The sequence below is a fragment of the Prionailurus bengalensis genome, chromosome B2 (assembly GCF_016509475.1).
Source record: "Prionailurus bengalensis isolate Pbe53 chromosome B2, Fcat_Pben_1.1_paternal_pri, whole genome shotgun sequence".
Lineage (NCBI taxonomy): Eukaryota > Metazoa > Chordata > Mammalia > Carnivora > Felidae > Prionailurus > Prionailurus bengalensis.
In genome coordinates, this window is record NC_057349.1 from 32045332 (window position 1) to 32072229 (window position 26898).

A 26898-nucleotide genomic window follows, 5' to 3' on the forward strand; every position below is an offset into this window, starting at 1 on the left:
GATGGGGAAATCAGGGCAGTTTTATTTATGATGGCGATGTACAAGACTCCACGCTTAGGTGCGCGGGCGAGATAAGGACCGGGCCCAGGCCTTCTGCTTCTCCTCGGGATTCCTGGGGGCAAACTTCTCCTGCAGCTTCTTCCACATGCCTTTATTCATTTCCTTAAATTCTTCTAGGGTGTCTGCAAAAGGGGAAGACAAAAAATAAATAAAGAGATTGAAGTCTACAATATGAATATGTAAATTGGCCCTACCCGAGCACACCCTGATTTTTACACAGTATGTTCCTGAAAGAGGGAAGCGTGGCCCCCAACTTCTGATAAGCAAATCAAGACAGAGTGACAGAAAACTAACTCGTGTGGATGCAGCACTTGTGCAGCAGGCACCACATGAACATCCTGCCCCTTCCAGTGGTCTCCACCCAGTGCCAGAGAACAGCAAAGAAACGGTATTGCCCTTGTCAGTGACGTGACCCACGGGCCCTGAGACTTTCTCTCAAAACTTGGCCTGTAACACACAGACCATACTGTCTCCACTTCTCAGATGTAGAAGTGAAGGCGGAAGGAGGTTAGGTAAGTTGCTCAGGTCGCACAGCCAGGAAGTGGAGGAGGTGGGATTTGAAGCTCTGCACCACATCCAGTGGAGCTGAAGAGGCACTGGGGAAGGAGATGGACTCGGGTCCCCACCGATCACTTCCTCTCTGGGAAACAAGTGATTTAACCCTCTTAGCCTCGGGCTCCTCATCTGTAAGGTGGAGATAAAAACGCCTGCCTCGAAAGTTCCAGACTAAAGGAAATAATAGAGGAATCTCCCTGGCAGCTGGCCCACACTCAAGAAGAGGCGGCAGTCTTCATAGCTATGAAGGCAGCAGGGAGCCGGTGAGAGCTGGTGGGGCCCTTGTGCAAGAACACACGCACACGCACACGCTCACGCCCCAAAGGAATCAAAACCAGCTTTCTCAGTCCCGGCACTATTGACATTTTGGGCCAGACCTGCGCGTTGTAGGATGTTTAGCAGCAACCTGGCCTCTACCCACTAGATGTCAGTAGCAGCCCCCATACCCGGCCCCTAGCTGTGACATCTGGAAATGTCTCCAGACGTCCTCCACGCGGGACTGTGGCAGTTTTGCCCCCAGTGGAGAACCAACAAGTCTCTCTAGGGCTAAAGTTCTATGACACCTAATTTTACCTGTATTTTAAATTTAGATTTTCACATAATCTTGTTTAAATTTCATAGCCTAGATTTTCATCAGTTAGCAAAACTTCTAGAGAAAAAAGAACAGCTCTTCTGAACAAAAAGGCAGCTTACGTTTATTGTCAGTGGGCTCTTGACTAAGTCAGGACATATGCTATACCTCAGCCATGAGCCCAACATCCCACCCTGAAACCTTTCCAGGTTTTTTCGTGGGCGTGAAGTGGGATGCTGGGCGGTCCCTGTCCACTCACAAGCCACAAGGCCTCTTTTAGAGTGTCCCATGGCCCCAAGCCCAGGTGAACATGCTTGGGACCCAGACCTTGGTCACATTTCAGACTCGCTAGGCCCTCAAACACTGCAAGGTGTATTCTTGCCCTGTCAGAGGAAACAATCAGTAAGCCCGTGCCACACGGTCACAACAAAAATAGGAGGCTTACTGTGAAAACGAACCATCAGCAGGTTTGCTGGAGCTGAACTTCTGGCCAGAACAAGCTGCAGCACAGGCCAGTGGTGGGGAGTCTTCCGTGCCCCCCTCGTCTGCTGCAGCCTGCTCTCCCCCAACTCACACAGGTGTCCAGGGGCCAACTAATAAGGTGGAGGCTGGGCCTCTGGAACTTATTTCCATTCTAGTTTCAAGTCCAAAGTTTGCTCAAACCCTCTAGAGCCCTCAGAGTGACCCTGTGCACCAATACTGGTGACTGCAAAGGCCCAGAAACATGGGAATAATTTTATGTGTACATTTGAAAAAACTGTCAATAAAGGAATTCCGCCTGGCCAAACTATCCTTACCCCGGTTTTCCAGAGTACTGTAACAAAAAATAGGATCAGAGTTGACACACAATAGCAGGTGATACCACCAGGTTTTATCTGTTCAGAAGGTAAGAGTTGTCTGGAAGGCCAAATCCCCAAAACTTGGTTGCTGAAAGGCTGCCAGAGGATTAGGAGAGAGAAATTTCTAGAGTACCCAAAGGCAAATGTTTCAGGGCCATGCCCTTGCAGAAAAGGTTAGCCTATTTTTGTATACGGTATCCTTGGCAATAAAAATAGTAATTTTCCAGAACCTGCCTACATCAACCCAGGCTCCCCCTGCCACTCCCCCCATCTCCCTGTCCAGTGACAATGGAGGTGGGGAAGTAAGGAGGGGATGGGCTAGGTAGGGTATTTCCTTTCTGTTAATCGAGGTCTGTCAACAACTCCCAAACACACCTAGTTAAACCCGTATCTAACCCACAAACCATGTCCCCTGGGTCAGATAACTCTCAGACGGATATCCCCATACAAGTGTATTGAATGGCTTTTTGTTTTAATTAAAACCCTCATTGTTTATAAAGCCCCCTTAGGACCATAAAAATAAAATTATTTTCCTTCCATCTTGATTTCAACTACTTCCATTTGGCAAATACGTATTCCCCGGTTCCCTGCCGCACGCTTTGAATTTAAAAGCTCTGAAGATGGATTTTCTTTTTTAAATAATGCCTTTGACCTTCTCCATATTTTATGGCCAAAAAGCATGAGCCCCGAAGCTTCAGAATTTCCTCTGGGCTATTCCACAAGAATTTCCATCAAGCAGAGCGGTCTTAGTAGATAATTCCCCTTGGCTGCTCAAACTCAAAGAATCATTTGCAAACCAACCAGAAAGGGCAGCTGTGCTGTCAATACCTGTGGACAGGATCAGCTTGTACTCTTCCACGGACAGGCCACTGAAGCTCGTGTCTCTGGGGCGAGGGTACTGGTCACACGGGCCAGAGAGGAGAGAGACGGTGGGGGAGAGATTAGTTTTGCAGCACAACCTGAGACCTGATGATCCTGGGGGAAGCCTTGCTCTCCCGGCAAAGTTCACCAGCCTGGGCCTTGGGAAGCCAGAGACCGGGCTGGGAGAAGAGCAGCGCCACCTAGAGGTCAAAGACTTGGCCTCGCTTGAGCGGACGCAAGAATCCTCTTGAAATGTAGCCTGTGATTCAGGAGGTCTGGGTGTGGCCCATGATTCTGCATTTCTTCTTCTTTTTTTTTTAATTTAATTTTTTTAATTTACATACAAATTAGTTGGCATATAAGATTCTGCATTTTTAACGTGCTCCCAGGTGGTGCCGGTGCTGCTGCTCATGGACCACACTCTCAGTTATGAGGATTTAGAAGAAATCCCTTTTCCCTGTAGGCTAGGCATTTGGCTGCGTTTATTTCTGGAGTCACTTGAACACATTTTTCAGGCTTGGGAAAAACCACACTAAGTGGAATTTGACAGTAATCATGTCAGGGCTGAGGAAAAGCCCAGCTTTGTCTGACAGGACTTTCCCAAAGCACCCAACTTTATCACTGGAGTGTGGGGAAGTACCAGTTCCATCAGAGTAGATGCGAAAATATGTGTAAGACCCAACGGTTGTCAGATACACCCTGGGCACGCACTGGCATATAAAACACATGGCCTTTATTCGAAATTATAAATAGCTTTTATTTAGGTGACCTAAAAGCCTCTACCAGGCGCCTTTGTTGGCTTGCTTGAAATTACTGGTTACATCTGAAAGTAGCAAAACCACAATCCTTTACAAAGGATTGTATAATCAGATTTTCACTCACTCTCATTGGTCATTTACAGTCCGAGGGCTGGGGATATAAAAGACTGGCCCACTCACCTTGTGTTTGTAATAGTTTGAATGGAGTCGTGCTAAGCTCTCATACATCTGATCACAGGCCTCAGGCTCGGCGATCTGAAAAACAAAGAACCCCCCAAGGAAGTAGGCAAATAAGCCCCGCCTCTCAGGCCGTGTCTGCACCACTGGGTAGGACCCCGCTTACAGAAGGCTTTCGCACTGGCTTCTTCACTCCATGGGAGGCAAACCTGGCCTACAGCTCCAGCTATTAGAAATCACCTTTTTGTAATGGCTTCACCTCACCAACTCCCCAACCTGCAGAAAAACTCCATCTATCAACTGGCATCTGGGACCTGTGTACCCCCACACCGGCTGCAGTGGGATGCACCACAATCAAAATAGATGATCAGAAGGGTGGATCTCATGACAGGGAGTGGTGGTGGAGAGTGTGGGCTCCAAGGAACCAGAGGAGGGGGAGTTCCCGTGCTCAGTGTATGGTGGAAGTGACACTAAGCTGGGTTCTGGAGGATGCAAAGGAGTTGGGGAGCAGAAGGGAGAGCTGAGAGGCCTTCCGGGTGGGGGGATGGTGTGAGCAAGAGGAGGCAGGAATGCTATCTATGCTTCAGACCAGACCAATCTGGCTGAGGGCCCGAATATGCAGTAAGAACCTGGGTGGGAGAAGGAGCTTTTTGAGTTAAACCTTCAATATGAAATGTATTAAATATTCTTTTAGGAAAGGCAAAAAAGAAAAAAGAAAATCTTCTGAGCGCTCATCTGTGGTGAGCCGCTGCAATTTTATAAGGAAAGAAACATGAAGAAGGCAGTATTTTAAGATGAGACAGTTGAATTGAGGAGAACCAAGAGGGAGAGTCCAATTAAGTGCCGCTGGAAAGGATAGGGCCTGAACACTGAGGCCTTGTGAATAGAGAGGGGAAAAAAACAAGAAATACCCTTGGTGCCCCTGCTGGAAATTCCAGGAAAGACGGGCACGTGCAGATGCGAAGGGTTTTCTCCCCTTTCATACCTCTTTTTAGTTTTCCCTTCCTTCTGCTCTTGCTATTATTTATCTACAGTTCCTTATATTACTCTGCCAAGAATTCTGAAACCTCCCCAGAAAAACAAAACAAAAACAAAACTTTCACTTTTATGTTTTTTCCCCAGAATTCAAATGATAGATTTTTCCAACTTAAATCCTTTCTCCAAGAAGGCAAAGCATAAATAAATCAGTAGTTAAGCGTTTTAATAAGGCAGCTCTGCTTCTGCCTCTCTGCGCGTGTCAAATGAGGTCTCCACTTTATTGCCAACAAAAAAGACGGTCCATCACTTAGTTTAACTTGATCCATCCCCAGGTTGAGGCCACTCATCACGAGAATGCCCAGGTAGCCACATCAGAAGAGAGAGGATTCTGGGCTGGGGAGGTAGCCAGTGTTCGCTGAATAATGATCAAAGTCTTTCTTTGAGTGGATTGGCGCTGAGGGAAGGACAGAAAGAATGGATGGGGAAATGTGCTACCAGAGATCACGTTCTGACCCCTGCGGGGCAGCACTTCCAGGGAAAAGTCCAGCTGGAGCAGAATTCTGCAGGATGCACTTTGGAGGAAAGCACATGGAACATCCTGGCTTCAGCAGAGCACGCGCGACCAAGAGCTAACACGGAAGGTAGGGGAACAGAAGGTACATGACACAAAAGGAATGAGAACAATGCCAGCACAAAGTTTTGAAGAATATTCTGTCAATTATCAAAAGAAAATCACGCATTTCATCTTTTGCTTGCTGTCTTCGTTCTTGGGAGGATGAGTTCACTTACACATGTAAAGATCGCGCACTGAGAACGCGTGGCGTGCTCGGCCCTGTGTATGAGCAGGTCTCCGTGGCTGTGGAGAGCAGTAGGGTCACACTGCCTAGCTTTGAATCTTGGCTCCTTCACTTATCAGCTAGCTACAGAAGGTTGGGCGAATCGTGCAATTCCCCCTGCCTCCCACACTTTAGAAAACATTTGCCACTAAGTCCGTAAGTAAATAAATATGTATGAATGAATGAATGAATAAATAAACAAACAAATAAATAAATAAATGGGTTCACGCCCCACATCGGGCTCTGTGCTGACAGCTCAGAGCCTGGAGCCTGCTTTGGATTCTGTGTCTCCCTCTCTGCCCCTCCCCTGCTCACACACGTGTGCACGCATGCTTTGAGAGAGATTTTCTCTCTCAAAAATAAATTTAAAAAATTATAAAGAAAACGTTTGCCACATTTGCTTTATCAGTCTCTCCATCTCTATGCATTTTCCTTCTGATCCATTTGGTAGTAAGTTGGAGCACGATGCTCCTTTACTCCATAATATTTCAGTATGTTTCCTAAGAACAAGGACGTTCTTTTACATAACCACAGTTCAGTGATCAAATACGGGACATCTGACATTGATATGACACTTTTATCTAGTTCATCATCCATATTCCAATTCTGTCAATTGTCTCAGTAATACTCTTTACAGGAAAAGAAAATCTTTTTGGTCTAGGATCTCCTACTGCATTTATCTGTCGTGTATCTTTCTCCTTTCAGCTGGGATGGTTCCTCGTGCCTCGGCCTTTCTTTTGTCTTTCAAGCACTGACATTTTTGAAGCATACCCGCCAACTTAACCTTTCTTTTAAAAGAAAAGATAATAATAGCCCCTATTTCTGAGGGCGGTGTGAGGAAAAATGAGGTAATGCCTGGGCTGCTCTGAATTTGGGGCCTGGAACACTGATAAATGTGAGCGATCAGCTTTTGTTAATATTACTGGTAGTGAATAGTTGTAGAAGGAAGCACAGGCCTCTAGCTTGCAAACTACAAGAGGAAAGAGCAGAACAGCTCGGGACAAGCCTGGAGATAGATAATCCTGGTGACAGTGGCATGAAGGGTGCCGTGGACACTGCCGGGGAAGACTGGCTGAAGGGTCATGGCTACAGAAGGGAGTGGGGGCTTTCCAGGCCCAGGGCAGGCTTAAGCACATGTCCAGGGAAAAGGCAGTGATGGCATTCTCGGTGGATCAGTGATGCCAGTGTGATGGCTGGGGCGTGGCTAGAGACGGAGTAATGTAGGCAGGGAAAATCGCCGCACCTGACCAAACCACCGGCTCTGACCTGAGGCTCTCGGCGGTCACCAAGCATTCCGCGGTCAGCTCGCCGGGGATGAAACACCAACCCTCGGTCTCTGCCAAGTGAGCAGTCATCTGTCACACTTATTCTTCACCTGGTGGCCGCCCATCTGGACCTTCCCCTCTTACCACCATCCGACCACCTTCCCACCCAAGTGGAGGAAAGGGGTTCCCACCTTGGACTTGCCCTCCTCGGCCACCAACACAGCGCTTCCTGATCAAACCCCCATTCTGACCAGATCCTCACCCTCCAAAATCTTGCCCATGCAAGCTCCCCTCCTGCTGCTCCTCCAACTTCTCAAACCGTGAGAATTTGCTACAGGGCTACTCAGCTACCTCCTACCACATACACCCTCAAGTGGGTGACAGGTGTCCTCTCCCTTCCTGTCCTTTCCCTTCTTTGAAAGGGCAGAGGAAGGGCACAGGAGGAGGCTGAGGTCACCCTTGCAGAGCACTGCTCCTGGGAGGGCAAAGAGCACAGGGTCTGAGTGCAAACAACAAAGGGATCCTCTGAGTTTTTTCCATCTCTTAAAATTCCTTCAGTAGTAAAGACACAGTCTCCTCGATATTTTACATAATGCCTGGTGCTCCATTAATGATCCAAGAAGGAACCAAACACCTGACAATAACCACCAAAAAATGAACTTGTCACCCAACTTCTGATTTGAAGTCAGAAGATGTCTCTATCAGGCTGTAAAAGCGGCTTGACGGAGGCGATGAGAACTAGGTATGCCAACTTCTGGCCAGATGTTACTGCTTAAGGAGAGAAGTGGCCATGGCCAACTCTGAGTCCCAGGCACAGCCAACCCAAGCTCAGCAATTAAAAAAGTCTCAGTTACTGCTTAAAAGATTATCGAGAAATATCTTTCTAATTCCAGAAGCCTGGCCACACTTGTACATCGTACACTTTTATTCACAGATGCCAGCACAAACATTTCTGAATTTTGAAATATACAGTTTTCCTGATGAAATGTACTGTGCACTTTTAGAAATATTCTTATAGACAAGCTTTAAATTACCTGATTTTGCATTCACACCTAATGAGATTACGGACATTTTAGGACTAATAGCAGCTCTGGGTTTGAGAAAGCCAGCAGTGGGACATTATGAAAAATTCAGCTCTGCTCCCTAAATGTGAATAAAATAGATGTGCAACTGACACAGTGTCCTTTATGGCTCTATTTTTGCTCCTTTTGCATTTCCCCTGCTCAGTCGTCAGTGTATTTCTCTTTACCATATTAAACTTTTATACATACAAATCTACATCAGTGCCGCAGGCACTGATTTCGATTTTCAAAATTGAATTTTGGGTGGTGACTGCAATTGGTACACACGGGCGGCCCTGATTCTAGTCACACAAAGGGATGCATAAGCACTTTTGGGAAAGGGTGTCGCAAATTGCTTTGCTAATTAAGGTAGAGCTGGATTCAGTCCAGGAGGATCTATGAAAAAAGGTTTTCATGGCTTGGTAATGAACTTCTGAAATGAGTTCATTCCGTTTGGGAGCCTATTCCCTTCAGTTGCAAATCTATTTCTTGAGCACCTACTATGCAGAATGCTCTGCTAGGGGCTGTGAGGGGACATAAAGACCCAGCCTCGGCCTTGGAGAAGTTGGCAATCGTGCTGAGGAGACAAGACATGCGCGCATTAAAAATCAAACATGGCTCCGGGGTAGCGTGTAACTGAGAGCCAGAGTTAACGGGAAATCAGAGGTGGGAGCGGGTCACCAGGCTTGGCTAACAGGGCAGGTGTGGCAGGGGTCTCAAGTTTCACCGCGGGTGACAGTTCACAGAGCGAGGGGGAGCCAGAGTCCCGCACTGAGGAGCATCCTGGCAAGGCTGGGACTGAGCCTGGGGTGGTATACGGATCAGAGGAATGGCTGGCAGGACGCGTGAAAAGGCAGGGGACAAGGATGCATGGGTCAAAGACAAGCAGGGTCTTAAGCTGAGCCACCACAGGAGGGCCTGGGAAGGCAGCAAACCTTGGCAAGCCTTGTGTGTTTGGGGGGCGGTGTCCACAGTGCACGAGATCCTCAAGGGTTAAGAACCACTTAACGTCGTAGCCAATTTGGGAGGCAAGAGAAGACACCCTACGCCAGGGTACGGTGCTGGGGTGTGGTGCGAGGCAAAACTCAGGCTGGCGCCAAGGATCAGAGGACGGTGAAGGCCTCACAAACCTGCCTGCCACTTGTCCAGAGGGCAACAGGCAGACCCAAAGAGCTCTGAGTAAAGCGGAGACCCACTGAAAGTGGTCAGTAGTTTGTCCCCCACCGAGAAGCACCTGCATCCTTAACCAAGCACAGAAGACTGCCATCCCCAGGTCTAAACACTACCTCACCCCACTCTAGCTCCACCTGGACCTGGGAGAGGAGGAAAGATGGAGACGTCTGCATTCCGCCTCAGAGATGATTCTCCTCGTAACTCCTGTTTTGCAATGGGTTCAATATTGCAACTAAAAACAGCATGATCTGTCCTCAGCCTATTCCTCAAAAACCTGGCTTCGGGGGGCCCACATATGGGGCGGGCAGCGCTGAGGCGGCGTCACCCCTGCCAGCACATGCCAGGAAGCTGGGAGCCAGTCCCGGCCACACAGGAATGCCGAAGACCGGGGCTCTGCTGGATGACCGAGAAAACAGAATTCTATATACACTTTCACATTCTCCTCTGAGAAGTGGAACTAGCATTTCCATTACTGCAAGCCTGAGAACACAGTTCAACTTTTTTCCAAACGAGGTGGGTATGGTATCAACCTGGACATAATACAAGAACTCACTGGTGGGTGAGCCCCTTCCCGGGTGGCTGCATTTCCAGGCTGTTCCTCACAGCTGTGCCCCACGCTGGATTAGTGGGTGCTGGTGTGCAGTTGGGGAGCTTAAAGGAAGCTGCTTGGGTACCTAATGAACTCAGTAGAAGGATTTGCTCCTTTCCCTGTACTTAAGTCAACAATTATGGTTGTTTTGCCACCTTCCCCCACATTGAGGTTCTTTTATTAAGCTCTTGGTGCGGCAGGGTACGTGTTTCTTGAAGAAACTGTATTCAAAGTGGGCAAAGCCCATAACCATTAACTTTGAAAAAACTGTACAAAAGGACAGAGGGTGTAAGAGGCGTTGAGTGTGTTCCTGCTTCCCACCACCCACAAGTGGATGGGTCCCACCTGCTTCCCACAGTTTTGGGTGGACTGTGAGACTCCCCAAAGGGCATCCTGAGGTGGAATAAATGGAGGCGGTGCTTTCTGTACTCTGCTTTCAAGTCTGAAGGGCTCGTTTGCCTTCCAGCGAGTCTGGCTCTCCTGCACTGCTGTCCCACCTGAGGGTCATCTTTCCTCCCATCCACACTAGGGAGGTCATGGCCGGGGCAAAGAAAAGCAGGTGGGTAAACACAGGGAGGTATTTAATTCTTTGGCGAAACTGTCCATGGTCCAAAAAGGCTTGAGCAGGGCACGAGGGAAAAGGAGTGGCTTGATGTTTGTGGACCAAAGGGACTTTCTAACAAGAAAGAACTTGGGAGAAACGGCAGCTGAGGAAAGATCAGGGCCAGAACAGCTGGGTCTGCTGCTTACTTGTCTTGCCACCTAACTCCCACGGGACCCTGAGGAGGTTGTTTTATTTTTCTGGTTTTGTTTTCTCATCCATAAAATGGGAATAAGCGATGGCTGCCTCAGTCGGCTGCACTAAGGATTAAATTAAATGAGATGATGCATGCACAATGTGCCAGGCATGTATTCAGTGTTATTGTTAAGACGCAGGAAGCCAAGAGGCCGAGAGGACTGCCTGCCTCTCTCCTCTACAGGAACAAAGAGGCTGTGGACTAGAGCTGCCTCCCCCTCCAGTCCTGTGTTTCTGGCAACTGGCATAACCAAGGAGAAACTCCACACCAATCAGCCAACCGGGTCGAATGCCTGCTGCCGGCTGCCAACTTAATGAAAAGTCTACCAGAACCACCTCTCTTTCTCAAGGTTTATAGATGACCCGGGGGCGTCAGTGGGAGCGACTCACAGTGCTGTTCTCAATTCTGACAAGGGGCTGCTCCCTCTAAAAATTATCACCAAGATTTACGAAGCCCAGGAGCATTCTCAGGTGACATCAGGATGAGGTACCATGACAGTGGTCCTGAGTAATGTGCTCGCTGCCATCATGATATACTGGGTTGCTCTACTAGGGATGCATTCATCAGCTGCTCCAGAACCATCAACAGAGCCATGACTTGCATCTAAAACCGTGACTCAAATTTGTGCGCGCCTTCGACTGATTAGAACTATCTCCCCAGGTGATGACAAAGAATGACAACTCCAAAAGAGAAAGCTCTACCCTCCTTCTCTGGCTCCTCTTACACTAAGTCAAGTAGGCGAACATCACACTTCCTCCCCAAGGCTCCAGCCTCTGTCAGCCTCACTGCTGGCTGGTTTTACCACTTGGATTTCAGTAGCGTAAATTGCATATCTGCCCGGCTCTGTCTTGGCGGTAAGGACCAGGCTGTGTCCCTCTTCTGGAGTTCCCACGGTACCCCCCACCCCCCTCTCGCACAGCAAGCTCTCAAATTAATTCTCACCACTCAGGACACAGAATTATTCCTTCTCTCTCTTCACTACTTCTGTCCATCTAGTTCTGCCACATCTGGAACCATATTCAAATGATTTTTACCTCATGAGCCATAACCAATCAGTCATTTATTTGTTTATCCAGACACTTACTGATTGTCTTTTATGTGTCAAGAACTATGCTACACAGGGGAGAAAGATAAAAATGGCACCATCTCTTTTCTCAGGAAGCTCACACTAAAATGACGTAGGGAGCAGAATCCTAGAAAGTCTATGGAGTTTGCAGAGTTGGGGCGAGGCACAGTTCTTGCTTTCAAGATCTTTATACGTCAGACTGGTGAAGACCACTGTAAAAGGCGTGTCAGTGTAGTGCCCTACTCCTCACAAGCCCTGAACCAGACACTCCATCCATGCTCTCTACCCAATCTGGAATCTGATTTCAACGATGCCACTGGCCATGTTCCTGCTCCGTTAGGTGGGCTGGCTTGGCTCTGTGTTGGGCTAAGTTGCAAAAAAAAAAAAAAATGTCCTTGCTTTGATAGGTCTTGGCCAAATTTGGCAAAAGTTCAGGTTGTGTATTTGTGTATCCCATTTCCTCCCTCTGACCTCTTGCCTGAGCCCCAGGCTCAAATATCTCACTGACTACTTGACATTTCCACTTGGAGGTAAGTCCACTTGGCATCTCAAATTTAACATGTCTAACACCGAACTCAAGATGTTCTTCCCACACCCCACCTGTTCCTCATCTAGTCTTTCCCATCTTGATAAACGGCACCTCCTCCCACCCAGTTGCTCACGCCAAAAAAATCTAGGTGTTATCATTGGTTTCTCTTTTTTCCTTTACGTCACATCCACTATATTAGCAAGTCCTGTTGAAGCAACCTTCACTCTGCAAGCCAAATCTGGCCACTCCATCTCCTGTGCTGCTAACTTCATCCAAACCACCACTGTTTCTTGCCTTTTCTCTAGCCTCCTTGTTTTTTTTTTAATGTTTATTTATTTTTGAGAGAGAGAGAAAGACATAGAATGCGAATGGGGGAGGGGCAGATCAAGAGAGGGACACAGAATCTGAAACAGCACAGAGCCCGGTTCAGGGCCCGAACTCACCAACCGTGAGATCATGCCCTGAGCCGAAGTTGGACGCTTAACTGGCTGAGCCACCCAGGCACCCCTGGCCTCCTTGTTTCTATCCTTGCCCCCTATAATTCATTCACCACACACAACCAGAATGATCTTTTAAAACAACTAAATTAGGACACTCAGTCTCCACAAACTTTGCCAATGGCTTCTCACTGGCCTTATGAGAAAATCCAACTCCTAGCCAGTGCCTTTAAGACCCTACTGTGCCTGGCTCCTGTCCTCCTCTGACCTCAACTCTTAGCAAACTCCTTCCCACTCACTCCTCTTCGGCCACTCTGGCTTTCTTTCGGCTCCCTAACACATCAGTCTGTTTCCTGCCTAGGACCTTTGCCTGGCATGCCCCTTCCCACCTAGTATCAGTTCAGCTCATCTTCCCTTATGTCTCATCTATGTGTCACCTCCTGAGCAAGTCCTCCTCTACCATAACTAATAGTACCCCTTTATCATGCTACTGTTTTACACCCAGCATAGTACTGATCTGGACTACTTTACATAGGTCTACTTCCTTATTGTGTCCCGAACTAGAATTTAAGCTTAAATTTCACGCTGAGATGCAGAGAGGACCTCATCCGTCTCCCCAGCACCTAGCACATGGTGGATGCTCAACGAAGATGTGCTTTATGAATCAGTCCCAGAGCTGCCGTCACACCAACCTGGAGGATACCAAGAATCAGGTCTACTACTTACACACAGGGGCATGGGTTGAGGTCCCAAACCTGCTGCACGGGCTAACAGGGGCCCAGGTAGCACACAAAGGCTTAGCTCAGGCCCTACAGAGGTCCCGGAGGTTCAGCTCAACGTCAGTGCACAACACTGCGAGGTACCAGCACCGTGTCGGGGGAACTATAAGCCTGCGACTGTCACTGTCTACGACTGCTGCTGTGTGTCTCAACCCTGGCTGCACCTTGAATCATCTGGAGAACTTTAAAAAATACTGAGGCCAAGGCCCCACCCCCAGTGGTTCTGATTCAGGATGGTCCTGAGCATCTAGATTTTTAAAAAGCTTTCTTCAGTCACTCCAAAGTGCAGCAAGATGAGAGCATTGAATAATAGGCTGGGTCGTCGCTCTCTGCAGTTCCCGGGGGTACAGGAGGGTCCGCGCGCACGTGCGACCGGGATGGGAAAGCGCGCGCATGCGTGAACACCTCGGCAAGCCGCTCGTTGGCCCCGTCCCTGCCTCGTCCTTTCCTCCCATCGCCCCAACCGCCTCCCCGCTGCAGGAGGACCCCACAGTCCGGTCACCTGGGTGTTCTCTCCCTCCCGAAAGGCCTGTGCCACCCGCTGCCGCAGGTAAGCGCCCAAGTCCCGGCCCCGTTTGGTCTCGTCCACTGGCCATTCCTCACAGAGCTTAAGGAAGCGCCGGTAGCGGCTGGCCGCCATTTTGGGCCCCGCTTGTCCCCGCCCTCATGGGAGGAGTCGGAGCGGCCGGTGGCGCTTGCGCACTTAGGCTCTCCGGCTTCCCGAGGAGATAGGGTGGGTGGGAGGAACGAGCATGCGCGACTTCGCGGGCGCCCTGGCGCTCTCCGGATGGGGGCGCTGCTCTCCTGTCTCTGCTCGCGGAGCTAATTCAGCCTTCCTCCTCCTGGAGCCGGCCCAGCTCCCAGGGGCAAGTCAGACGCGGAGTACCCCAGGGACAGGTTTGCTTCTCTTTTTCAATGACTGCACAAGAGCCAGACTAAAAAACTTCCTCTGAGACCTCTGCTAATTTGCATAAACGAATACATTTGCATGTAAATACGGGTTGTTATTCGATGAAGATGTGTTTGAATTTAATCATGTAGCAGGCACAAGTTGTTCGCCTCCCCTTCTCTCTTCTCACAGCCCCTGTACCTGTCACTACCACTTGGTACTGCTCCTTAGCTTTTGTTCCTCTCTCCCAGCCATATTAGTATCCCTTCATAGCGCCCCCCTGCCCACACCAGGCACTTTTCCATGGGAGGGACAGATTTCCCAGCTTGAGTGAAGTCAGCTGGGTTGATTCAGCTTCGGAAACTTGTTTTACCCAGTCTTCTCTTTTACATCTCCAGCTGCAACATCATGTGGAATGTCATCATTTTTTCCTTTTCTTTTCTTTTTTTTAAGAGAGAGTGTGAGCAGGGGAGAGGGAGAGAGGGAGAGAGAAAGTGAATCCTAAGCAGGCTTTATGGTCAGCGCCGAGCCCGACAAGGGGCTCCGTCCATGGACCCTGGGATCATGACCTGAGCTGAAATGAAGAGTCAGTCGGTCACTCAACCGACTGAGCAACCCAGGTGCGCCCATCATTTTTCTTCCCAAGATAACCCCACCAGTTTCCTTAAGAAATCCTCAGCCCTGCTCTGTAGCTTCACTGTCCTGGCATTTAGCCAAGACCATCCTCTGCTTACAACACTCAGCTTCTCCGAACCTCTTTCTTCTTACCTGCCCACTTTGTAAAGGTGAACCCAGGAGACTCTTGCCTTCAAGGAGTAGAATGTGGAGTAGTGAATACGCAACCCAAAGTTCAAAGTCACGAGGGCCTTACTTGAAATGTTAGAGGATGCTGGGGAGTTTGGAGAAAGAAATACTACTTCTAGCTGTTCGGGGGAGTGAGGGGAGAAAGATCGGAGATGGCTTCTGAAGGAAATGGCATTTGGGCTGGACCTTGAAGGCTGGTTAGAATTTGGATAAGTGGGAATGGAGGGACGTGAGCAGTAAGAGCCAGGCCTGGGGCAGAAATGGGAGAGAGAAGAGGAGGGAGGGGTTTAATTTGAGGAAAGATCAATGAATGATTTTAGCAAGGATCAGCTTTGAACTGTTCTGAAGGCCTTAAGAGTAAAGACCTATTGAACAAGGACCACTGGGGACCTGGGGTGTGCAATGCTCACTTGAGGTAAGTGAGTTCAGGGGGTGCCTACCTGAGGTTAGAAGAGCTCAGGAGGAGTGGAAAAATGAGGCTTTCAGGGGCACCCTCACCTCGTTCCCGGTCCAACAGTACCTCCCTGCTCTCATCATCAGCTGTATTTATAGCCACATAGTTTTGATGGCCGACCCCAGGCCTAAAAGGTCGAGGATTGTATCTGTTTACTGTCAAGTTCCAGGCGCCTAGGGCTGTGCTGGGTGCCCAGAGGCCTTATCATTCTGCCTGAGGCCTGACCACAGCTGTGGCTTCGAAGAGCACATGGCTGGCTGACAGTTTCGTTCAGTGAGAGGAAGAGTAGCATTAGGTGGCATTAAATGGTTTTCACCCCACTTGAGGCGCAAGTGGAATGAGAGATTGAGAACAACTAGACATCTAGGAAACTCAAACCAATGTCTGCTTCTAAGGCTCTCCCTTCCCCATCACAATGTCTTCTAGGCAGGCTGTGGTTGCCCCTGGTTCAGACTGCTCTGCCCACCTCTCTTACCCCACTGGAATCTTGTTGGACTTGGTTCAGTAGTGAGGTCTCAGAATCTTATAGACCTGGGTTGGAATGTGGGCTTGTTCATTCATTCATTCATTCAGGACTGTCTACACGATTTGTGGGGACCGTTGCCAAATGAAAATGTAAAGTTCCTTGTTAAAATATTATTAAGAATTGTAAGACTATAACAGCAGAGCATTAAACCAAGTGTGGGGCTCTTCGGAGCGCAGGGCCCTGTGTGACTGCAAAGCTCACACAGCCATGAAGCCAGTCCTGAGTTCCTTCCCCATGGTGCACAAGACGGGCAAGGGCACGGCCTGGCTGACGCTCAGCTTGGTATCGTCCCAAAGCTGCTTCTGCCTCCCTCCATTCTCCCCTCCGGATCTGTGGGTTTTACATTTAAGTCAGACGAGATGGGCAACAAACCGAACACATGTCCTATAACGATGAAAATAGTGCTTTTAAATGTGTTAAGTCATTTAATAAAGGAACAAGATAATTTCATATACAGTAAGTGCTAGGGAGAGATTCGAGGCAGGGTGCTGGGTCCACAGCGATTGGGGCAGGGGTGGGGTCTGGGTGGTCTGGAGGAGCCTGTATTTGAGAGAGACCGGCGTCACACGAGGGGCAGGAATGGCTTCCAGGCACAGGAGCAGCAGAGGTCTTTGGAGCAGCCAACCTTGGGTGGGTTATTTAATCTCTCTGAGCTTCAGTTCTTTAAAAAATGGGAATTAAAGTGATAAAGTAACACTCACTGAGTATTTGCTGTGTGTCAGGCACACAGCAAACGCCTTACACAATACTGGCTATTTTGTCCTCATAATGGCGCTCAGAAGTACCACCATTGTCCCCATTTTACAGAGGTGGAGACTGAGGTACAGAGAGAATGAGGACTTGCCAAGGTCACTAGCTGGTAAGTGGCAAAACCTGGACTTGCACCCCAGCTGAGTGGCTTCCAGAGCCCCCGCTCTCACCCCCTCCATCAGGATGCCCCTTCCGACCTCTCTGCAGTGTTACCGTGAACTGCATGTGTGGTGTGGTTCAGGACACACTGTAGTTTCCCGAGGGGCTCGGGTCCTCTCCAGTCTTGTTTTACCTGTGCCCTCCACCTTCTCATGCCTGTGGGTGGCTGGAGCCAGAGTCTGAGCTCATTGGCTTGTCAGTCACCCAGCGCCATTCTGGACACATTAATAGGCAACCGCCTGGAATGTGACTTGGTTAGTGCCAGTCCTCGGAGAGTTGATGACCATTTTAACACCCACCTGCCGGCTGTCACTCACCCACACCGAATGCGACCTCCCCTGGCTTCTTGAAAACCTCTACCAGGGCTGTGCCTCCTGATCCATTTGGAATGGGTATTTGGGCTCCATGGAGTCCCGGTTGCTCCTTATAGAAACCGGCACCACAGGGGGAGGAGAGGAGGGAGCGAGCGTTGCTTCAGTTTTTCAGGTTATAATGATCCCAGTAATTGAGACACCGAATTGCAGATTTAAATCGCTTGAAAGTAAAAATATCGTTTTGTAATGCCGGTGTTAATAATGTAAACATTAAAAACGAATTAAATACTTAGCTGTATTGTGGGGCACGATCACCTGATTTTTCTTCCTTCAACTTATTCAACCAGAGAAAATGATTGGCTGCAATATGCAGATATGTTACCACCAAAAGTGGGTCTGGATTTGCCTGGGAGAAGTTAGTCACTTAATGCCCCTGCATAGAGGCGAGCCCGGGGAGGGTCGGGCTGGCAGTAGATTGCGGCCCTTTTCCGGAGGTGAGCTGTTTACCAAGATCGGTGGGTGTTTGAGGTGTGCTGGGGTAGGCCTCGGTGGGGTCCTAAATCACAGCCCAGCATACCTAGAGCCCCTCCGCTCTGTGGAGACGTCTGTCCTCTGCCCTGGGCCCTGCCTCCCTCCCTTCACTCTGCTCTAGTGGATGTCACCTCAGAGAGGTCCTCCCTGGCCCCCAGTTCAAGGAGTGGCCCTGCCACTCTTGGCCCCCGCAAAACACTAGTCACTATTCGACAGCAGGCCCTGGCGGTACAGTCATCTCTCAGTAAACGATCTGAAGAGAACAGATGGCATTAGAGTACAGACCCGGGTCCCCTGGCCTGCCAGGCCCCACCTGACGCCCCTGTAAGATTCTTCTCTTTTTTAAAAAAATTTTTTTTTCAACGTTTATTTATTTTTGGGACAGAGAGAGACAGAGCATGAACGGGTGAGGGGCAGAGAGAGAGGGAGACACAGAATCGGAAACAGGCTCCAGGCTCCAAGCCATCAGCCCAGAGCCCGATGCGGGGCTCGAACTCACGGACCGCGAGATCGTGACCTGGCTGAAGTCGGACGCTTAACCAACTGCACCACCCAGGCGCCCCTGTAAGATTCTTCTCTTGAGAGGTCTGAGGGAGAAGGGTGAAGGGCAAATCAGGAGCAGATCGATTTCTGGATTCAGATTAGCCCTCAAACTTCCTGTCCCTTTCCAGGGCAGCCTAGGAACAGAAGAGGGAAGTTCTGAGTGATGCCTAATGAAAAGGACCCAACCTGGCCACAAGTCAGCCCGGCCTGGCTGGTGCTCAACTTGGTATTGTCCCAGAGCTGCTTCCCCCTCCCTCCCTCCCTCCCTCCCCTCCAGTTCTTGGCACCCACGCCTTCATTTCAGTTCCTTCCCTCATCTTCTGTTTTCTGTTTTTGGCCACAGTGGATGCAGATTTAAATCAAAAGTCAGAAGTTTAGATCATTTTGAAGAGCTGCTGATGAGTGGCCTTGCCTGGCCATTTGTTTTATTAGACTGCTTCCTGCGCTTTCCAGCATGGGCTACAAGGCTCCAGGCAGCTGGGAAGAGCGATGGGACTGCCAGGGTGCTGTCCAGAGGCCCAGGGCTTCCTGATGACATTGCGTCATGGAAAAGCTGTAATAACACTCTGTCGCTTCCTCTTCAATCACACCGCGACGACAGAGGGAGGAGGCAGGGCTGGGTGACTGGCTCCCAGGCTGCCCTTGTCCCCCCTTGGTGGGGAGGTCAGGAGAAGGTTATTCCTCTGCATCACCTGTCTCGAGGACCCAGTGAGAGCTCCTGAGGGCAGATGAGGCAGCTGAGGTAGGGAGACGTGAACCAGGTCCACCAGCGCTCTGGGCTCACCCTCACTGTATGAGGACATGGCCAGGGGAAGGATCTGCTCAGGGCCCGCAGCTCTGGCACTGCCAGGCCCCTGTTGCCCCCTGTGCCCCCTTATGTGCTCTTTGTGTCTTTCGTTCTCCCTCCTTAAATCAGGTATCAATTTGACACGAGGATCCTGGAGGTTATAATAGAGACCGACCGGGGTCTCATCAAACCCGTTTTCAGGCACACAAACTACATCTCAGCCTGCTGGCATCTGGGCAGGGCCCATGCATGGCTGGTTCTTGCCTACGGAATGTGTGCGTGCCTTCTCTGTGCTGTCTCACTCTTAGTCCTTGAGGCTGATTGAAGGTGGTGGTGTCACAAGATGAAAGGTCCCTGGATGACTGTGTGGAGCGGAGGCTCTCTGCTGACCAAACCTGATTGTAACATGAAGCTCCTGTTATTGGGGAGCGTTTGTTATAACGGTTAACCCATCCTGACTAATCCCTGTATGTTTCTCAGTTCAAGGGAGAGGAGCGCTCCCCAGCGCCGGGAAAGGGAAGCCAGCCAGGAGGCCCTTCTGGGCTTCCTGCCAAGAGGGAGCAATAGAGGTGGAAGGTTGGGAGGTCCTTCTCAGTCCTCAAGTGCTGGACTTTCTCCAGGTCTGTCTTTATCTCTCTTGGTACCTCTTCACATCAGCCCCTATGGCCCACACCCTCCACTGCTGTTCCCTGAGCAAAACCCTCGATTCCTATTCCCACGCTCATCGATAATACCTGCCTTCTTAATCACCTCTCAGACTTGCCTCCCTTTCAAGGCATGGCTCAAACACCTCCATGATCACCCCACATGGCAGTGAGCCCTAACTGCCTCTCCTCTCCTGGGTAGCACTCTGTATGGCTGAGCAAACAGCTCCCATGCCTTGTCGAAGCTGCCATGGTATTTTCATATGAGAGGCTTCACTTTCTTATGAAGTCATAAGGTTCTTAAGGATAACGACATGATCCTCACACTTCCTTGTTTTCTACATCGGCCCTGGCACTGTGCTGTATGTACCAGGTACTCAGAAAGTATTTGTTGGATGGATGAATGGAAGGAAGGAAGGACAGATTAATGAAATCACAAACGAATGAGCTACTCAGCCAGATTTTCAAGTGTCTCTACCATCTGGGCTCACTCCACTTCTCTACTCTTCATTGTACTACTCCCAACCACAAAATCCCCATTCTGGATGGTTTGGCAGACTCGTGAGCATGCTGGACTTTTCCTTGCCTCCACTCAGCCAACCCCTTCCCTGTTCTTGTCACCCTTGAGCGCCCAGATGAAGTCTCACCTCCGACAGTTTCTATGATGTGTGTTGTCTGTCAGCCGACCTCTTCAATTCTTAGGATTGATCATCTGCACCACACAGATGAATCCTCTGTATCATTGGGTACTGTCTTATGCGGTTTGTCATCAGTTCATGTGTCTTATTCTTGCCCCCTCAACGAGAATCTATGCTCCCAAGAGCTGGATCTTCCCCAGTGCTTAGCAAAAAAAGATGGACAGGGGAGAGCTTCTCAGGTCGGTGTACCCTTGCTGGTTACTAGATATTCAGGGCTCCCTCACCCCTCTTGCCATTTTAAAGTAAACTCCCATTGGAGATCAAATACATACATGGCCGCCATCTTCTCTACTTTCCGTGCCTCTCTGTTCTTCTCCTTCTGTCCGGGTTTACGGTGCTTGGGTTGACTCATTCAGCTGGGTCGGCAAAGCCTCATACACGTTTCAGACAGCAGCGACCCCTGTGAGCCCAGTGGTCTAGGACGCACAGTCTAAAACCACTAGCCAACTTTGCCCCTTGCGACAAACTGCGCTTTTGTTGGTGACATCTTCAGGGGCAGGTGGGGATTTGGGCTGGGGCTTGAGTGATTGGTGGAGGAGGAAGAAGTCCTCATATGAAGGGTACTGTCAGATAAAGGAGTGACTAAAGGGAAGAAGGGTCACGTGGGCAGGAGTGAGCACAGCGATGGCAGCACAGTTAGTGACATGGGTGGCCAGCCCTAAAAGACTTGTATTCTAGCTGATCATCCCCCTCATCCTCAGGCAGGTCCCACAGGACCCAGGGCTGAGAACGGGGGCAGGAATCAGAAGCGAAGGCAGGGAGCTTTGGACTTGGTGAACCAGATTTTCAAGCAAGGAAGTGGCCTAGAAAAAGCAGCATTTAGGGCTCCATTTTGTCATTAGCAAATATTTAGTTTTCGGCTGACTTCCTTTTGCCACCCAACATACTTGGACTCAGTTCTCCCACCATGGGTGCAAAGCATGCAAGTTAACACATCGTTACCTCAGCCAAACCTAATTAGGGAAGTTAACTTGCTTTGAAATCTATATAATGTATCCTAAAATTAAACAATGTTTTTGTTTTTTTATCCAGGCCATTCTTTCCTTCTCTAAATGTGGATTTTGGAAAGTTGATGGTAATTAGCCACGAGAATACAGAAATTATTTAACTCTGCATTGTCTAAAGTTCAGATAAAAGGACCACCTACTTCCCAGGCCTGCCACCTGCCTTGTAGATGCATGGAAATATTGTATTAGCCACCATTTCCCACCCACGGATCCCCAAAGGATTGCAGGAAATCGGTGAACTGTTCTTGCTATATACTCTAGTCAGCCATAAATTGGAACTTTCGTGCACTGTGATGATCAGAATAAACAAACAGAAAGGGTAATAAGGCGCACCAAATAATCACTGGTGACCTCAGCAATTTTATTAACAAATTTATTTCCCTAATTGGGTAACGTATCTTAGTGCTCGACTCAAGGGCATTGTAATAGGTTTCCACACTGCAGAAGAAGGAATTAATTAGAACTGTTTGCTCTTTGTTCCGTATTTACACTTGTCCACCAGTCTTGTAAACATTGCGCCTGGTTTCTTTGGCCCTCCAGGCTTCTCTCTTCTGACTCCCCCACCCCACCCCCAAATAAATAAATAGAAAGCGGGGAGTGTAATGTAACATCAGTGGCTCATTCTTTTGTGCAATCCACCCCCACCTGGAAGCTGCATTTCATGGTTAGAGCCATTTTGTGGCCAGATTCTGGCAGAGTCATCACTTCCAATAGGTACCCGGAAGTCTAGAAAGAGACCCTTATCTCCACGGGAAACAATGGAGAACCTGGGGTCTTGATTTGCCTGGGCTGTATCTGCATTGACCTTGTCCATTCAGACCCTGGGCAGGAAGGTGGTGAGATGGGCAGGTCTGTCCCACTTCTTCCTGCCCCACAGAGAATGCCTCTTAAGAAGGTAAGAGACAGTCATTCATTATAATGTTGTATCTGCCCTTGGAGTGGGCAGCCCATGCGAGCAGACAAGCCATACACTCATGAACTCCCTCTTCGAGTCTTCTTCAAGTAGAGTTTTTTGCCTCACAGCTTGCCAAGACTTCGGCATGACAACAAAAAGCATTTTTAAATGCGAATTCTCCAGAATCTCACTGTAATGCTGGCTTCTCACTCAAGCTGCAGCCTTCCAGTATACTCTAAAATGGTGCCATTTCACACTGCGTGTCCAGCCTCTGACGACCAGCATTAGCATAAGATGCCAGAGTACATGGAATTATCTCCAGAGCTGGTTTCTTTAGCAGCCATTAATAGGCCACGTATGGCTTTCAAACATGGATATAATGATTACAAAGACCTCTAACAGTGTCTAGAGTACCCCGGCTGCCAATAGGTCCCTTTTGATATCTGCGCTCCAGAAAAATCTGGATAGGCGCAACAAGCCTCATTCTCCCTCTTGAATATCCTGCAGGATCTGGATGAGGTTTTCCAGGCCAAAAATATAGCCTGGATCTGGTCCATCATAAGTGGTATGCTCATTCCAGGAGCCTTTGTATGTTGTGTGAGCAAAGTCGATCATCCGGATGTCAACTTTGGAGAGGCTTCCAGAAGAGCTGCCGTGGTCCGGCTGCGGAGCCTCCGGAGGATGCAGGCCCTCTGAGGTCCTTTCTGGCAGCTCCTGCCCATCATAGATGATGAGGAGAGAGCTGGAGTAGAACCGGTACGAGCTCTGGTTCCGAATGACCGAGAGGAGGGCCCGAAGCTGGCGCTGGATGGGTTCCAGGAGCTCTGTCCGGAGGCGGGTTCCATCATGCAGGAACTGATGGAGGGCTTGTCTGAACCCCTCAACAGAGAGTTTTCTTCCATAATACTTGTCTTTGCAGAGAAAGTGCTTCTTATCAATTTGATAAACCTTCCAATAAAAAGAGAAAGAAAATGTGAAGAATTGCCAACTTAAAAAAAATATTGTCCCTGCTATGGTTGCAGTGTTACAAGCTAACGTGATATATAAACAGATTTCTGGGAGATGCAGGGCAAGAGTGGCTGAAATGAATGGAAGGATGATCTTTCATCAAGCACCAGTGGAACTTTCACATTTTAAAATGCTTTCTGTGCAGGCCTTTAATAGGAATCCAAGGTGTAAAGATCCTTCACCCCACAGAGGTGACCCTCCACCCATGAGGAAAAGCTTTGGATTGCCTTTCTTGTGAATTTCCAATGTCATCCTCCAAATCATGATTTAAACCCTGGCTTCTGGCCCTCTTCAATTCAAATATTAGCAAACCCAAGCTAGTAAGCTTTAGCAGGAATCTGAAATCACAGCCAATGGCCTTGGAAAGCCAACTAGATTCAATTTTCCCCAATGAAGTTTATAAAGTCCTTTCTCTGCAGATTCTAAGGAAACAGTCAGAGCTCTTGGGGTAGAGCAGGGTGACTGAAGAGAAAAAGATAAAAAGATGGGCTCAATCAGGTATGGATCAGCCAGTGCAGCTGAGGGGAGCCTGGACTGGGTGGGTGGGGGGCAGTTCACAGCAGCTCTGTGGGGCTGGTGGGTCCTCCTTGGCACCAGCTCCTCTCCCCTCCCCTGTCATGTCTTGGCCACAGGAAGGGAGCAGATGGAGGAGATGCTGATGGGGGGACAGTGGCAACCGCTCCCATTTCATTCAGATGGCAGAGGCTGTACCGAGGCCAGTGGCTGGCATGGCCATGACTTGGCACACCTTTCCCTGGCTCACCTGGGAAGGGCAGCCCATACCTGGCCAAGACAGTTTCTCAGGTCTTTCCTGCCTTCAGATTATGTGATATGTTTCTACCAGTGTGGAAAAAAATCAGAAAGATATGATAGACTTGCTTTGGAGGGCTGGAGATCGGCTGCTAAATTAGCCGTCATAAATACACGACGGGTGTCACTGTCTAAATAAATCAGATCAATTTCAGAAGATTTGAGGTCCAGAGAGAGATTCCATTTACACCCCAAATCATCACACTGCATTCTCCTGAGGACTGCGTTCCAAGCCTCCCAAGGGACATCTGTGCAACAAATTTATAGACTCAACTTCCAGCTTCAAGGGGTGGCAGTTTCAATTAAGGAAAGCTTGAACGTGTACCGTCAAATCGGTGTCTGGTTTTGCTTTGAGGAGATAGACTGTAAGAGTGAACGCGTGGGGAAAGTTTATTTCTTCCCGTTCTGCAGCCCCTCTGCCACAAGCCACATCAGAGCTGCAAAAAACAGGGTAGAGTCTGGGCAATAAAAAAATTAACCGTTCCTTTGCCTCCGCTGAACAGGTTACCACCTTCCCACTTCACTAACCAGAACAGGCAGCGAAAAGCAGAAAAGGTGGAGGAGGAAGAAGGAATGGCTAATAAGAATTCAAAGAGCAGAGTGCCTCAACAGCCCCTGAGAAGGAGAGGTTCGACTTTATCATTCAAGTAATTGAGGAAGCGGAGTGCGCTGAGTGAGCGAGTGAGCGGAGAGGCTCCTTTTCAGCTCTTTCCTCAGCCCCTGCTCACACGCTGCGGTCAAAGGTCTGCTCTCACTATGGGCAGGACCCACGTGGCTGCCGGGAAGTTCAGCTGCCAGAGACCCTGAGACCGAGTTTAAAAAATGGTGGATTTTTGACACCACTATCCTGAAAGGGTCTCTTAAAAAAAAAAATCCCAGTGTGTCACAGACCGGGATATGCATTTCCGGGGCGGAAGGGCTGTGCCCGACTGCCTCCTGTGTTGCTTCCCAAGCGAAGGGCTCCGTGGGCAGTGGTGGCAGTTGGGAGACACCCTTGCCCCACAGTGGACGTGCCAGGACGCCCCGCCGTCCAGCGGGCCCTCTGCCACCTACCTGCATGCCGCAGATGCGGACGCCCAGGCAGGCTGACGTGCTCTGAGCACACTTCCTCATGTGACGGGCCTTCTTCTCCTCGGACACATCGTCCCCGTGCTGCCGGGTCCCCATCTTCAGGTCAAGGATACAGGGGTACTTGTACTGTGACACGACGTTTTCCAGCAACAGAAACCCTGGTCACGCCAAGTTCAGGAAGGCTCCGAGGACGTGAAGGCCCCCACCCTGAGTGCCAGTTCTTCTCTCCCTTCTCTCCTTACAGACAAGTCCGGCGTCCCTCTTAAGAATTCAAGGTATTAGCTTTGCAGGCTGCTTTAATAAGTCCATTTACTTAGGGGGAGTTTATGAGCCTGTGAGCTGCTTTTCCTTTTCCTTTTTGCTCTGAGGTTGAAATTTAAATGCGGGCGTGAAATCCCTGGCAGGCCATGCCCAATTTACATTTTATGGCAGAAAATCATAAGGCTAAAACCTCAAGTCACTGAATGGGCCAATACCTTTTGGGAGAAGTGGGTTGATGTTAGCTTTGGAGATGAGTTGCAGGAATATTAATTTCAGCGGAGTAATTATCCTGCAAAAGCTTCTTAGGGATTAGGGTTGCAGATGTGTCTTAGTAAACACTGTGAAACCAGTCACTCGTTTGCAGGAAGGAGCCCGGCGCTGACAAAGGGGCATTGCAAGCCTAAATGTGCTCGCTGAGAACATGGCAGCCTGAGGATGAGGGGGGAGTGACCCCTCTAAGAGTCCACTTAGGGGCACTTCCCTAAGGGGGGAGCCACACCCCCTCACGCCATCAGCTCCACAGGAAGACATCTGCAGGGAGGATTTGGAGGGATAGAAGAGGGGATGGGGTGTGCCGCCCCCACCCGGCGTGGCAGTCATCGTTCCTGTCTGCCCCCAGAGACCCCTGGCCCAGCCTGTCCTTGCTTCCCTGGGTGGCAGAGGCAGCGGCCTGACCAGATCCCAGTCTGACTTCCCCATCCGCTCTGATTTTTTTTTGGAGAGATGAGATTTCTTCTAGGTCCTAGGCTTGAGGGCTTGTGCCTCGAAGTCTCCCTCATGTGTCAGTCTCTGTCTCGCCACCCACCCCTCCCCTGGCCCTGTTCCCCTCCCACCTCCATCGGCATGGCTGTTCTTAATCCCCACCCACACCCCACTAGGGGGCAGGGAGTGCGGGCAAGGATACGATGCAGCTGGTTCTCCGGGTACTCAGTGCACAGGCGGGTCAGGTGGGCCAGGTGGCACTGCAGACCCCACGGGTTAAAGCTCCTCCTCTCGGCCTGGTTTCCGTTAGCATCTTCCACCAACGAGGACACGTGGGCGTTGAGGTGGAACTCTGACCTCAGGAGTGACGTGGCTGAGCTGTGGGCGAGGGAAGCGCACGACAGTCAGGGCACCGGTGCCTGTCCCTGTGACTGGGCTCTCCTGGGCTGGACGCTGAAGTGCACTGTCTCTGGCTACTCTCCAGGAAGCCTGCGGGGCCTCGTAGAGTCCCTCCTGCCGCATTCAGGCCCTGGGCACCAGATCAGGCCACCTTGCCGCCCTGGCAGGGGGTCTCTCTAAACCCCAGAATAATTCATGAGAGCGTGTCACCTCATCAGAGGGCTGTGGTGGTTTCAGTTCACTTGTAAGTGATCTGGATTACTCTCGCACTATTGAGGCAGCATAGCACGGGGGCGGCGACCCTGCCTGGAATCA

At 49.8% G+C, this 26898-nt stretch overlaps 2 protein-coding genes and 1 long non-coding RNA gene across 3 annotated transcripts in view; 1 reads left to right on the top strand and 2 right to left on the bottom strand.

Annotated features, from left to right (window-relative positions):
• On the bottom strand, positions 1–14007 carry LOC122489420 (ubiquinol-cytochrome-c reductase complex assembly factor 2). The gene is made up of 4 exons (XM_043591189.1): positions 13834–14007; positions 3825–3899; positions 2854–2923; positions 1–182 (listed from the first exon to the last, which is right to left on the bottom strand). Exons 1-4 carry the CDS (start codon positions 13969–13971, stop codon positions 55–57), a joined length of 411 nt encoding a protein of 136 aa, XP_043447124.1. The 5' UTR covers positions 13972–14007; the 3' UTR covers positions 1–54.
• Positions 13769–22045, top strand: LOC122489421. Its single transcript, XR_006298909.1, has 3 exons — positions 13769–13881; positions 16812–16863; positions 21463–22045. It is a non-coding gene; the product is annotated as an uncharacterized LOC122489421 (long non-coding RNA).
• Positions 21758–26898, bottom strand: part of IP6K3 (inositol hexakisphosphate kinase 3) — a 22746-nt gene continuing 17605 nt past the window's right edge. The window contains exons 4-6 of the mRNA XM_043591188.1: positions 26387–26562; positions 25204–25379; positions 21758–23280 (exon numbers count right to left, since the gene is read on the bottom strand). Of these exons, the coding sequence (XP_043447123.1) occupies positions 22813–23280; positions 25204–25379; positions 26387–26562 (820 nt within the window). The 3' untranslated portion in view covers positions 21758–22812. The remainder of the gene's footprint in view (positions 23281–25203; positions 25380–26386; positions 26563–26898) is intronic.